Source organism: Ischnura elegans, chromosome 4 (assembly GCF_921293095.1).
Source record: "Ischnura elegans chromosome 4, ioIscEleg1.1, whole genome shotgun sequence".
Taxonomy (NCBI): Eukaryota; Metazoa; Arthropoda; class Insecta; order Odonata; family Coenagrionidae; genus Ischnura; species Ischnura elegans.
Genome location: NC_060249.1, coordinates 75,487,522 through 75,501,990, shown reverse-complemented (window position 1 = coordinate 75,501,990; position 14,469 = coordinate 75,487,522). Strand labels below are relative to the sequence as shown.

General features: G+C 37.1%; 1 protein-coding gene across 2 annotated transcripts in view; it reads left to right on the top strand.

Annotated features, from left to right (window-relative positions):
- Positions 1-4,808, top strand: part of LOC124157681 (protein FAM151B) — a 63,492-nt gene extending 58,684 nt beyond the window's left edge. For both annotated transcript variants that reach the window (XM_046532620.1, XM_046532619.1), the window contains exons 3-4: positions 557-783; positions 3,101-4,808. In XM_046532620.1, coding sequence (XP_046388576.1) covers positions 557-783; positions 3,101-3,652 — 779 coding nt within the window. In that variant the 3' untranslated portion in view covers positions 3,653-4,808. The remainder of the gene's footprint in view (positions 1-556; positions 784-3,100) is intronic.
- Positions 4,809-14,469: the final 9,661 nt, after the last annotated feature.

Below are 14,469 nucleotides of genomic sequence, written 5' to 3'. Positions count from 1 at the left end.
GGGCTGCACAAAATTTGGCGTTTTCCTTATATTTTCCATAGGTAATATCTCGAAAAGTATTAAATGTTGTCGGCTGAAACAAAAAGTACACTTCATGGGAATCCATTTTCTATCACCTGGCAAAATGTGAACGGCATCTGGTGTTGACACTTGCTGGATTTACCTTGTTATTCAGTGGTCGGAAGCAGTGGCGCAGCGAGGGGGGGTTTTGGGGGATAAACCCCCCCCCCCCAGAGCTCAGAGAAATTTTTAAGTTTAATCCGTTTTACTTAATTGGATAGGTATTACTTATAGAATAGTGTTAGGATTAATCAAATATCCCTCTTAAAGCCTTAAAACTCGCCATTTTGAACCATTAATCATAAAATTTTCTGAAGGATGGCTCCCGCAACTCCCGCTTACACTGGAAAGTATGCAATACCCCACACCCTTAAGTATTATTTTCGCCTAAAACCCCCCCCTAGTTTTTTAGCGTAATTCTTAGCTGCGCCCCTGGTCGAAAGTGGGTTATTTAGTATGTAGATAATTTTTAATAACTTTAATGTTTCCGTAACAGGTAACGTGATGATGCTTGAAGCGGACGTTGTCCTGGGCACGCTGGTCGATTCTCCCGAGGACATCCTGCCCATAATGGGCCATCCGCCGGCCAACACGTCCGACATCTCCCTAGAGCAGTTCCTCGACCACATCGTCGAGAAGAGGTCGAAGGGCATAAAACTGGACTTCAAAACGACGGAAGCTTTCAAGGCATCCCTCCCGGTCCTCGGGAAATTCAAGGACAAGGTGGGTCATTTCCACCTCTCCCTTTTTGGGAAGGCCTTTTGCTCGTCACGGAAGTTAAAAAAATACTGTAACGCAAAACAGATGGACTCTTTACGAACATGAAAAGGTTATTACTGCATGGGTGAAACTTACAAGTCGCAGCATTGCAACTTATTTTTTTCTTAATTTCTTAAAAAAAAACCTTTTAAGGCCGTCGGACACTGGGCACATAATTGCACAATCTGACGTGTGTACGAAGGCACAGTCAAAATTGCGTCGTGTTAAGCGGTGAATTGCTAGAACGCAAGTGGAAATTCGTGGGCGTGAGAAGGCTAAATATCCCCTGTTCTAATTTCGTTCGTGCATCCGCGTGATTGCTCGCCACAATGAGAAATTAATGCAGCTCTAAACTGTGTACTTCCGTGCCATGTGTAAAACGGCCTTTAGATCCAGCTATTCAACAGCAAGCAAGGAACTGAAAATTTCAATATGACGGAGGTCAGGGAGGTTCGGGCCCCTCCTCCCCCGAAATATTAAAACACAATTATTTCCTTCATAAAAGAAAACAAAATATTGAAAAATTATGAATTTGCAAAATATTTTTTTAACAAATGAAGTTTTTTCGATTATGAAAAGTGTTCAAATTTGTTTAAAACCCATTACTTTTTTTAAATTTTCACCCTTGGTTTTGGACCCTTTCCCCTCTCCCCCCGGAACGAAATTCCTGGCTACACCACTGGGCGAAATGAAGACTCGAGTTGCTTTATTTTATTTGCGATGTAACAATGATCCTTCTTTGGTCCCAATAATATGATACAGAGTCTCTTCAGTGATTCACCTATGAAATAAACAGTTGATAGTGCAGTCAACATTACCTGGATCTTCCCCATCCGCATCGATAACTTCATCTCTACCTCCCGTAATGAGAAGTTTCTAGAACCGCACCTGATGCAAAGTGTTATCTTTTTTTTGTGAGTATCGGTGAAATTTCTTACTGAAAACTGAACAAAGAGGCTCACTATAGTGCGGTAATGTGGTACATAATTGTATATTTGACCATTTGTGTCCTAAAAAATTTCCCACGGCCCACAAGTGATCATGCTCATCATACAGTTTCTCTCCTACACTTTGTCAGTGGCGTAGCGAGGGAGGGAAGGTTCGGAGGGTCCGGACCCCTCCAAAGTATAGCAAAACAATTAATCTCCTTCATAAAAGAAAAAATATATTGAAAAATCATGAATTTATAATGGATTTCTTTGACAAATTAAATATTTTTTGGTTCTGAAAATTGTTAAAATTTGTTAAAAACCCTATTTTTAGTACCCATTTACAAAAAATCCCTGCTGGTTTTGGACCGTGAAAGAAATTCCTGGCTGCCCCACTAACTTATTTGTCTCAAGAGATTGCATACATCTCACTGACTATAAACAAAATCTTATTAAACATCAACATAAATTAAATTTTTCTAAGAGACTTCATGGCCTAATGCGTAAAATCCATCAGTTGTTTTATTGTATGGGTTAGAAGTAATTTTCAATTGTGCTTCACTGATGGATTTTACGCATTAGGCCATGAAGTCTCTTAGAAAAATTTAATTTATGTTGATGTTTAATAAGATTTTGTTTATTCCTGGGTGATTAATATCCAGAAATAATAATTATGTATGTTTATGAAGTTTTTGTTCATGGATGAAGTTCAATTTTGCGTGAAGCTATTGTTTCAGCAAAATTATTTACCAAAATCAGGAAAAGAAAACTAGGGAAACAAAAACCACAGAATATAAATAAAATAATGAGTGGCTACACTCGAAAATATATGGGAACTTGTCTGCGTGGCTGATGAGAATGTCATAAGTAATTAACAGAGAGCCCTCTTGGATCTAGTTTGATAGTCATTCAATGGATTACATGAAATGTCAACTTTGGTGGAAAACCCGAGAAGACTTTTTGTATGACATGTGCTGTATGCTGACGTTTGAAATAGTTTTTCAATATCATTTTCAAGAATTTACCATTACAAATGGTGTCATGGAGCCGGAATGCCATTTTGGCACTGGTTAACAAAAGGCATAATACTCAAATAACACTTTTATCAATTTTGTAACCTCAAAATTCCTAATTTATACACTCATAACCAAAACAAAGAATTAAGTAATAAAATGTCAAGAATGGCTTGTAATAAAATAACTCATATAATATTTCACTTCTAATGAAAGTTAAGGAAAGTGCATTCCAGTACTGCTAATTTTACCATGACATTATCTGACCATTACCATAATATATTGTTATCATGGGTATACGCTGACGATTAACTGCTTTGTTTCCTCATTGTTCTACAGATGACTTTCCCAGTCTGGCTCAACGCAGACATTCTGCAAGGACCCGTGGAAAGCGAGAAGACGCCAGTGGACGCTGATGCCTTCCTCTACGCCTGCCGCACCATCTTCCCGCAGGTGACGCTCTCCGTCGGATGGACGACCCTCTACGGCTCCGATGCAGACTACGTCCCACCCAAGAACTCCCCCCCAGCATACTCCCAGAGACACGTCCTAGACATGCTCGATGCCCTCAGGATGAACTCGGTCTCCCAACCCGTCACCTTCCCAGTCAGGGCCGGCCTCGCCGCCAACTCACCCGACCCCATGATCGAACTGATCGGTTCGGAGAGCAACGGAAACACCCTGACGATATGGAGTGCCAAGGATGACCCCGTCAACGTCCCAGCCCTCAAGTCCCTCATGGATAGAATCGGCAGGAAGAGGATCTACGTGGATGTGCCTGAGCCATTGGAGAGACAGCTCACCGGAGGAGTCGGTTCCATTTTCCACCCGGCTCCCCTGGCCCTTGGGCTGATTTTCGCATCCCTATCCCTCCTGCTCAAGCTCCGCTGAGGGATGCTGGTGTTGCCTAAGTTTGAGGAAGTTGGTGATCCTTCCACTAGTTTTCCTCGATTTGTGTGTACAGTGGCTCGAGACATTTGAGAATGCTATGGTGAATATTGCTGCAAGTGTTTTGTGCGGTCCATGGTTACTATTGCCAAGACATTCTTGTGAGTCTTAATTGTGAATTTAAAGAAATACTGCAATATGAATACTTCTAGGCCTGAAAGTGATTACGTTGTTCCTGTAACAATGTGTAGCCTTTATGACCCATCCATATTCGTATCATAGCTTTATTCCATACACCTACCACTAAAGAGTATTTACGTTTTTTTTAATAATCCAGAGTATTCTTAAGTTGTAAGAAGTTTTATTTCGCCTCAAGTCAATATGACAAAAGCAGAGGATGACTTCAAAATTGCTGGGTAAGTAAGGAGAATAAATGCCCAACATTAGTGGTTTATGTCTACCTATTGTCTGCCTTTTACATCATATGCAACAGAAGAATTAAATTACCATTAACAAGGTGATTATACGATGGGTAAACAAGAATGCATATTTGAGATAATGATAAGGCGTTAAGTAATTAAGGCACCCAAGGAAATTAGTGCAAACTCGAAAAGGTAGATTAGATAAAGAGGGTCAAGTCGTAACATTTTCCACCATGTTCTCTGTATTTTTCATCTCTTTCATTCCAAAAAGGCCGCCAAGAATATTCGGAGTAAAGAGTATTTCTCCAAGGAGGTTATTCCCCCAGCCCTTCCACCACATTCAATTACCCAACTCATCCCTCTGTGGGCTTCTTGGAAGTGGAAACATGGGGCACACTGCTCCTTTGTCCTCCCTTTCCTTCCACCACCAATTTTTGGTGGTTTTGACTGTTTCTAAAAATATGAAATTCGTCACAATTTGTAGTTTCACATGAAAGATGTAAGATACTGTACAGGCAGGTGTATAGAATAATATACATTACTTGGAACAAAGATCTTGTCGCAGGGTAAATTAAGTTAAACCCATAGAGATACTCAAGGAGGAGTTCAACAGGATTTGTCCGTGCACTAAACCTGTACGTTTTTGTTAGTTTCCATTGTCTTTTCATGGTGAGATAACTAGTGAATTAACTATATTTCATATGGAAGAGGCACCCAAAGCCTCCAGGGGAAGACCCCCCCCCTAAAAGCAAAAATAAATTTCGCTCAAAATGAAAGTTACATGGAACTAAAATAAAAATAATTATTATTTTAGAGCAAATAATTTCATAATATAATAAAGGGCTGCACAATTTCCTTAAAATTTTGGTTTCATTAACCTCTTCTGGGCTAAAATGCTACAACTTGAACGACCACAGTTTGCCCCCCCTCTCCCTTAGTTTTGATCCTGGGTACGCCCATGGCTCAGGCTCATAATTATACAGTGAAATTGAGAGCGTCATCTGCAGATTAAGAACAGAATTCAGACTGAGGTACATGCCAATCATTAAGATATAAATAAAAAATTATCAAAAAACACAAAACTTTTCATCCAACAAACCTAAAATGTTGCTTTGTATTGAATATTGCCTGTATGCCCAGGATGTTCCCTCTACTTGATAGTAAATACCCCTGAATATGCCTCTGCAGCTCACATAATTTTTTTGCCAAGTTGTCACTCACTGTGTCACAAAATATCTGTACAGCAGGCATGTAGACGAACTGGCTGTGTGGTAGATCCCGAGGACATACCCAGGATCAAAAATAGGGGGGATGAGCCATGGTTGTTCAAGTTGTAGTATTTAAGTATGGAAAAGATGAATGAAACCAACATTGTAAGAAAACTATAATGGTGCTTTATAAGTTTTTAAAATTATTTGCTTGAAAAACAAATTTAATTACATGTCTTATACTGATATCATTTTTCGTGGGTTTAAAGAAAAATTGTTGAAAACTTTTCCTTTAATCCAGTCCTGATTTTCTTTAAAGACTTTTGCGATTTTTTATTCTAGGAGGGGCTGCTGCCCCCTTCTGCCCCTTGCTGGGTATGCCCATGGTACAACGATAGAGTAAGTATTTTATACTTACTCTATGGTAGAACCTATCGAAAAGCAGAGTCCTTAGGTTTCCGTAATGCTCAATGAGGAGCAATCAACCGAGGGAAACACCAATGCACACCTTCCAAAGTTGGCACGTGACTTTCTCATCCATGCCTTTTATAATGAAAGGAGTTTTGGGTGAAACGTGAATCATGATGTATAGGGAATAATGTTGTAATCAGTATGGAGATTTTCTAACAGAGTAAACTAGTAACCTTCACAAGAGTGAAAACCTTCACATGAGAGTTATGGTGAACCAAAGAAAAAATGTGTGGTTATCAAAATTATCTCATTTCAAGTTGATTAAATATCACCTCTAGTAAAATAAATATCTGAAGAGACAACCTCATTCAAAATGGTATGGGATGTCTCATGTAATTAAGACATTAGCCTTGGGTACTTGAAGTGATTTTTGATCAACTGAGATTTTTTTCAAGTTAAGCACTTCATTAGCATTCTCCTATAGTGATGTATAATACATATATAAATGCTGACTGGTTCTGAGTGACAACTGGCAGTGAAGTTAAAAATTACTAGCATTGAGTAAGATCTACTCTTGAGTAAGTGGTAGTTTTTTTAAGATGTGAGCCTCTTGTTGTTTTCTTATAAAATCTATCCGCTGCCAGTTGTGGTGCTCCGTGGGGCCCACCTACCACTGCCACAACACCACCACCATTAGTGCGACTATTAACCTTGAGTGCACCATGCCCAATCAAGTCAGACCTAGAGGTCAGAGGTCACTCATTATGAAAGTATGATGCCAAATAACTATTTAATTTTCAAATCATAATTTTCCTGCTTATTTCAAGGGAAAACTGAAGACTAAATCTCTTTAATAATAACATACATGCTGTCTTTCCATTTAACAGTATGTATGTATTATCTTTTGTGTATTATTTCTGTTTGTTTTTATCCAAATTCATTCCCCAAAACCACAAGGTGCACATCTTACACGAAGGCACATTATAGATGAGAATATATGATATTAGAAGGATAGGGAGCTACTTCTTAAAATGTCGCCTTTACTCCAATGGACAAAAAATATTGGCATTGGAAATACATGATAGTATATGTATTTGGATTTCATTAGAATCACAAATTGGCTGACCAGCCAATCTGGATCTCCTTTCAAAATTCAAATTTTTGAAAGGAGATCCAACAATATTAACTATCCCATGAGCCAGGCCTAGAAGTAGGAATTCTTTCAGGGGGGCAAAAATCAGTTTGCCACCCCCCTCTCCTGATCCCCCCTCTCCCTCTTCATCTCTCTCCTCTACCTCTACAAAGTAACACATCTGTAGGCTATTTTTTGATAAGCGGTAATTGGCATTATGAAAGATATGTTTGTTTAAAAAGTTTTATTAGTATTATTTAATCCTTATATAATTCATAAATTAATAATTATTGTTAAATAATTTAAATAGAAAAATTAAATAACTTTTTTTCAATAAACTTTTGAAATTTTTCTGCCCCCTGAAACCTGGGACCGTGGGCATGTGCCACCTCTGCTCTGACCAGGTTCCGGACCTGCCGTGAGCTACCAATGTTGGAGCAAAATGGGCTATCCCAAATAATTCTAAGAACTTATCAAATCCCTTTGCTAGCTAGGGCAGCCAGTATTGGACTAAAACCACTATTTTAGTGGAAGAATGTGGGGTAGTCAGTGGCATAGCCAGATTTATTTTTAGGGGAGGGGTCCAACACCAGGGGGTAAAATTTTTTAAAAATAGGGCAATAAGTAGAGGGTTTTAAACTAATTATAACACTTTTCATAATCAAAAAATTTATTTTTCAAATAAATCTTTTGTACACATATTCATGACTTTTCAGTATTTTTTTTTCTTTTTTGAATTAAAGTAATTGTGTTTTTATATTTTTGGTAGGGTGAGGGGGGGTCCGGACCCCCAAGACCTCCCCCCTCGCTACGCCACTGAGCATAAGCAATACTTTCATCATGGGGTAGCTGATACTTGGTCCATACCAGCTTTATATGGCCAATATACTATAATATTACCATACAATCACAACATAAATAGTTCAACCTCCAAAATCTGCAGAGAATTCATGCATGTAATGACTTGGCCTCTAATTCTTCAGAAGCTTTTCTTAATAAATGTTGATATAAAAATACTTATCTTAAAAACTACAGCCATGTTTAAGGGCAATTTTATTCCTCTCCTTATCATGAACATAGAACTATTAAAAAGGTATGTGTGTATAAATATAATTACAAGTTGTGGATGCACAAAAAGACCTTAATTACACTTAAAGTACCATTATGTTTGGTACTGTGATAGATCCTTGAATTTTATGATGGGAAAAAATGTTATTTTTTGTGAGATATTTGATGTGTATGGATTATGTTGTAGACTAAAAATGGACATGACCAAACTATTAGCAAAGCTGCGTGGAAGGAAATATACTGTGGACAGCTTGTTTTGTTTTATACATACATTTATTTCATTTAGTACACTACAATAACCTATATATTCCATATTGTATATTCATCTTTGTCAGATACAATGGTATTGTCTTATTTTGTTCAACATGCACCAAAACCACATCCAAATTTAAAACATTGAGATGATTTCAGTGTACAAGAAATATTTTGTATTTATTAGAATATATTGACTGATATATTTATTTATTGAAAAATGAATATTTCATCTTGCTATTGATGATTTCATAATTCCAAAGATGTTAGTTATAAAATATTGATGAAAGAGTTGCCAAAGAGTTGGATAAAATTTGAGAATCTAAAATTCACACATGTATTTAATTGTACCTAACACCGACTGTAATTTTTATTATGCAAAGTGGTAAATCATATGACAGAAACTTAGGGAAGACTTCTCTACACATAGGTATTTAACATATCCAAGTATTTGCATTCTCTTCTCAACAAAAGCACTTTCAATCAAAAACATGTGCCTTAAATGCCAATAAATGTTTTGAAAATTAATAATCTTTTATTTTTCAAATAAAAATATTTTTTCCCCATTAGAGTAAGATCAAAAGTGGGAGAGGATACAGCTTGGTCTGCCGAGGTATACATGCCTGTTGGAACAGGACAGAGAGAGTTGATTTGGGGTTGACTGATGTAGGGGGTAAGATGTCCAGTCTCTTTCATGTTGACAATTTCATGCATTCGGTAAACTCAGGAAATTGAAAAATAAAGTATTTGAGAGCAATCAACAACTGCATTTGTGAAAGGAAGAAAAACCATCAAAGATTAATTATAGCTAACTATAACTAACTACTATAACTTAATTATAGCTAATTTGGCAATCTTAACCCTTTCGTGCCGGACGTCAGGTGGAGGCGACGGAAATTTTCAAACGCATAACACCTGACGTCTGGTATAGCTGTCGCACAGTTTACCACGTTGCGTACTACAATTTTTAATACTTTGAAATGAATTCCTCGTTTTCTTCTGTCCATAAATGATTTTTAATTGAAATTTTGGCGTTAAAAATAACAGATTTCTGGACTTGTAGCCTTATTACCTTTTATTTACTAACTTTTTTGTTATTAACACTAGAAATCTGTTTAAAATTTCACAATATTTAAAAAATATTAGAAATTCTTTCAGAAGAATAAATTATTGAAAATCAAATACTATGTTTGGTTGAAAAAAACCACTATACCATTTTACCGAACTGATGGCGGCTGGGTGGAAAATAGCAAGTAGCCAATCAGAAGCACTGCCCCTTCCCTTTTCTCCTCCGCTCCCCTCCATCCGGCCGACTGGCATTGCCAGCCTTGGGAATAACGGTACTTTCGGGGACGGCGAAAGATTCTTGGACGAATGCTGAGCGATTCGATTTGGCAACACTGCTAGCTGGAGAGCGATCTGCACTGCACGGAGTTCGGAGAGAGACTGCGGGCTCTTCCACACTTTCTCCTGTCGCTCTTCTGTGATTGGCTATAAGAGTGGGTGGGTTTTGTGCACGCTCAAGGTCAGCCACCGTCAGTTCAGAAAAATGGTATAGTAACTCAATAAGTTGACGATGGATTCATGCTATGAGAGGGTTAGAGGTTGTAGTTCAGTGGCCAGAGTAAAGGAAATCTCTGTTGAGTTGGGCCTCAAATCTGAGGAAGCAGGGGATACAGAGAAAACTCAAGGGAGGGCACAAAAAATATCTTGAGTTACCTTTACTTTTATCGTAATAAAAAGTAGTCAGGCCATATGCAGAGCTACAGAAATTTTTCATTAAAGTGATTATACACATATTCAAGACAATGCCATCCTATGATATAAATAAGTTACAATTGTAGTTATGCTATGTTTGGCAATACCGGTGGCCCCACAAAGGGGGGTGCGTGGCCTCTGCGCCCCCCCATCTGTATCTGCCACTGATCTGAGGGACAAAAATAGCAGAGTAGCTCCACCCCAATAAAGAGTTCCGCACAGTGAGGTTTCAAATATTCTTATGCATCTTATAGCACAGAAAACATTTTCCTACAGTAGGCGCCAGCAGGAAAGGGCTAAATATACCATACAGTTGCTGTATCATGACAAAAATATGGATACATTTTTTCATTACTCAAAGGTATAGAAAATTACCTTATGGGCATGTATGGGTGTCTGATGTCATAAATATGTCCCTGTCCATCCTGCAGCGCAATAGTATGGGTTAAGTTCATCGCATCCAAAATATTTCCCATCATAGCACAAATTCAAGGTCAATTTATTGCATTAGCAGTGTTTTTTTCAACCAAATATTGCATTTTTTCAATAATTTATTCTTCTTAAAGTATTACTAACATTTTTTTAAGCATTGTGGAATTTTAAATGGATTTTTAGCATTTATAAACACAAAGTTAGTGAATACAAGGTACTAAGACTATAGGTTCAGAAGTCCGTTATTTTTAACACTATAAGTTTGTTCAAAAATTAATTATGCACAGAATAAAATGAAGTATTCATTTCAAAGTATAAAAAATTATAGTATGCAACATTAAAATATATCATTGCAAAAATCATCGACAATATAAATTCTTCACAAAGGATTCCTGCAGTGAGGATGATCATAAATGAGTGGGAGGGTCGGGCTTAATTGCCAAGGACCCCACATTTCGCACGAAAGGGTAATAGTTCTGATAATTAAAGCTATTGACATACCTTTAAGAGGACAGGTGGGGAGGCCTGCATCTGAGAGAAAATTCCATTACTTCCAATGTTCAAAACAGTGCATAGAATGAAAGGTCATTGCCATCATTAAAACTCCCTTAGAGGGCAGGTCAAAGAGCATTGCAACTGCAATGGGGTTTGGCTGAAATATGAGTCTGTATTTGTGCAATTAATCAAGGGTATGAGGGTAAATAATCAGCATCATTGGTAATCATGTGAAAATTTTTCAGAAGGATTTTTTAGATTTTAATCTGGTAGAATTTTAATATTTTTCTCATTTGATAATTTTTACATTTAAAGATTTAAATAAAATCATATTTACATGAAATTTGAAAGCACTGATCCTTTTCGCCAACATACATGTCCAGTTTACACTTCTAACTATGGAGTCAAAAACATTAGAGAGTGTTGTTGACGACATACAAGGCAATATTCAACATTACTCAGCAAGGCTGGAGGTAGTTTTTTGATTATAGAATAAAAGACTTCATAAATTTAAGAGGAAAAAGTTGAATCGACTGGTAGTGTGGATTCAGAGGTCACGTTTTATTTATTTGCTCTTAGTCGTCCCAAGACCCAGAATTCCTAGCAAAAACGTTTTCATATACATATACTGTGGTCAAATTTTCTCAGTTTATTAATTGGGGAATTACTCAGTTTATTCCAGGAGTGGGTCAAAGAAGAAACTGGTATAAAGTATCTATTGTTGACCGTAATAAAGTTGTTGTTCTCAGTGGCGCAGTGAGGGGGGATTTTGGGGGTTAAACCCCCCCAGAGCTCAGAGAAATTTTTCAGTTTAATCCATTTTACTGAATAGGATTGATATTACTAATACAATAGTGTAAGGATTGATAAAATATCCCTCAGAAAGCTGCAAAACTCACCATTTTGAACCGTTTATCTTAAAATTCCGCAATATATTAATCTTGTACCTACCAATTATCCTGGTGGGTATTCCATGCCTTCACATATCCTGGTATTAGTTGCACCTAAGCCCCAGCCTAAACCCCCCAGCCTTAATTCCTAGCTGCGCCCCTGGTTGCTCTAGTTGACTTACTGACGAAATGTGCTCCAAACATTTTACACCATTAATTGAATTATGTGTTCCAACAGGAAGCACCGGAGGCAAGAGAAATGAACTGGAATGATTTTTTAGCGTCAGGGTGAAGAAACTACAGCAGCAAAGTACAAACAGTATGTACTTTTTGGGCATTTGTTGCTTTAAAAGACAGAGTCAAGATAAAAAAATTAGGTAAAATGCTATAATTGTGCAGGTAAGTGCAATGAAATTTCTTAGAATACAGACACCGCAATGTATGAAAGCTTCACCTTAATAATATAAAATAGAACCTCATTAATGATTAAATCACAGTAACTTTTTTACAAGAAATGTGGATAATTCTCCTGCCATTGTAAAGCACTCCAATTTCTCTCAAGATGACAGGCATTTCATTCCTATTCATGTTATCAAATGCCTTCTCAAAGCTCACAACTGCTAAGAATTTCTGGGTGTTCTCCTCCATTCTCTTCCCCATAAGCAGCTGGAGAGCCAGTATCAAATCCTATCTCATCTTAATCCAGAAACTCCACTGCTTTTTCTTTTATGCTTCTCTGGATGATCCTCATGAATATTTTTTCAGCATTTGGCATTAGGATTATGGTCCCAAAATCTTAACACTCCTCCACTATTTTCTTTTTGGAAATAAGATGATGATGTCCTTGAAGACCCACAGTATTTTTTTCCGCACACATTTCCTGCAGATGGTTTCATGTAGCTGTATTTGTTTCACCCTTGCATTTTTAATAAGCTTGGCGGGAATAGAATTAATTCCAGATGCATTATCCATTCATAGGTCCATAAATGAGGTGTTAAATTCAGTTCTTAACCCTGCAGGACTCGTGCCAGGTTTTGGAACGTGAGTTCTGCTGAGCTTGTCAGGCTCTATTTCCTTTTTGAGGTCTCAACCTATGAAAGTCAATTATTTTTCTTCTTTTGTTTGTTTAAATCAAATTTTTAATACTTAATAGTCCATTTCATTGAAATCAAGCCTATTTATGTCTGATAAAATCTTTAATTATTACTTCATTTTGGTTGGGAAACAAAATACATGGCTTCTAATTTTGTATCCCATCATATCATAATCATATTCTTATCCTTTCTTGGAATGTATGACCCCAAAGTACAATCCTTGTAAAAAGCAAATAAACTGGATTTTTCAGGGTGACTTTTTTGTTTCAATGAAACCAGGAGGCAATTCCCACTCATTTTAGCTAATTATTCCACCCACGGTAAGCCCGCATTTCAAAAGATTATTTGCTAAACCAACACTAGTGAGCCAATTTTCAATCATTATACTGACTCCCTAATCAGCAGTACTGGCGACCATCAGGTTATGCTCTCCTATCAGCAGTAATGCAGCACTGCATTACTGCTGATAGGAGAGCATTTCCTCTTCACAACATCAGAAGGACTGTTGCTGACTGAATATAGTCCATCTAGTTATTTACCAGCATAAATTTCTAAGTTATAAGTATGTATAAAAAACTCTATCATTTACCAAAACAATAATTTTTACCCTGTATTTGTTAGGCTTACTTGGGATATATTGCCGGAATCCACCATGACCTCGATAACCCTCAACTTTCTCATCAATAATTGTGTACATATATTTACCAAAAGTGTAAGCCCTCTTACTATTGATGACAAATTTTTCAAATATCTCACGAATCGGAACTAGCCTAGGCATCAATTTTTTTCTGTCTTCACTGGCGTTCTTTCCATCAAAATGCAAACATTGCAGCAAAAACTGAAAACATTCTCTTGACATAACCACTGGAAATATCTCAATTCCAGTCTTATCAGAACCCCAAATGTCAGCAGAGTTTATGCAATTCATTTTAAGGACACTAGCTAAATAAAGAAGGCCAAATAATGTCCTGATTTCAATAACATCTGCCTCCTTGTCGTCTTGATCTCAAGTTTTACAATCTCCAATGGATTGAATTTGGATATTTGCATTTTTTGCAATTGCTGTAAGCAATGTTGTCCTCTTCATCTTATAACTCCGCATCGGATGACTCTAGCTCAAATGAGTCAAAACACTGATGATTCCTTCTACGTCTGATGAATTATTTATTTCGATAGTATGAGAATAAGAGTGCTTGAAGTTAGCAATAAAAGATTACATTTGCTATCTACATGCAATAAGTGAAAAACAAAAGACTAAGATTGAGAATCAAAAATGTAATGCAATCGGTCACATAGAGCTTGACAGGCTCAGACTGTATGCATATGAAGCAAAAGTATCCCATTCCAACCTGATGATAGATTGATTGGGATATAGTGCACATGTAAAACTTTGCCAAAGGAGTAAGGAAAAGGTAGAGAAAATTTAAGAGCATTGTTGAAAATTGGTCAGAACTATTATGAAAATATTAACAATATGAGCTTAGCAAGCTCAGCGCGAGTTTGGAGGGGTTAAAATTGAATTTCCCATTTTATCTTTACCACTACACTTTTTCTAATAATTACTTTTGGTGCAACAAAATTTCTGGCGTATAACTCTTTCATTCATCAGTCCATAAAGAAAGAAGTATTTTTCCTTGACATTCCATGAGGAGAAGAAG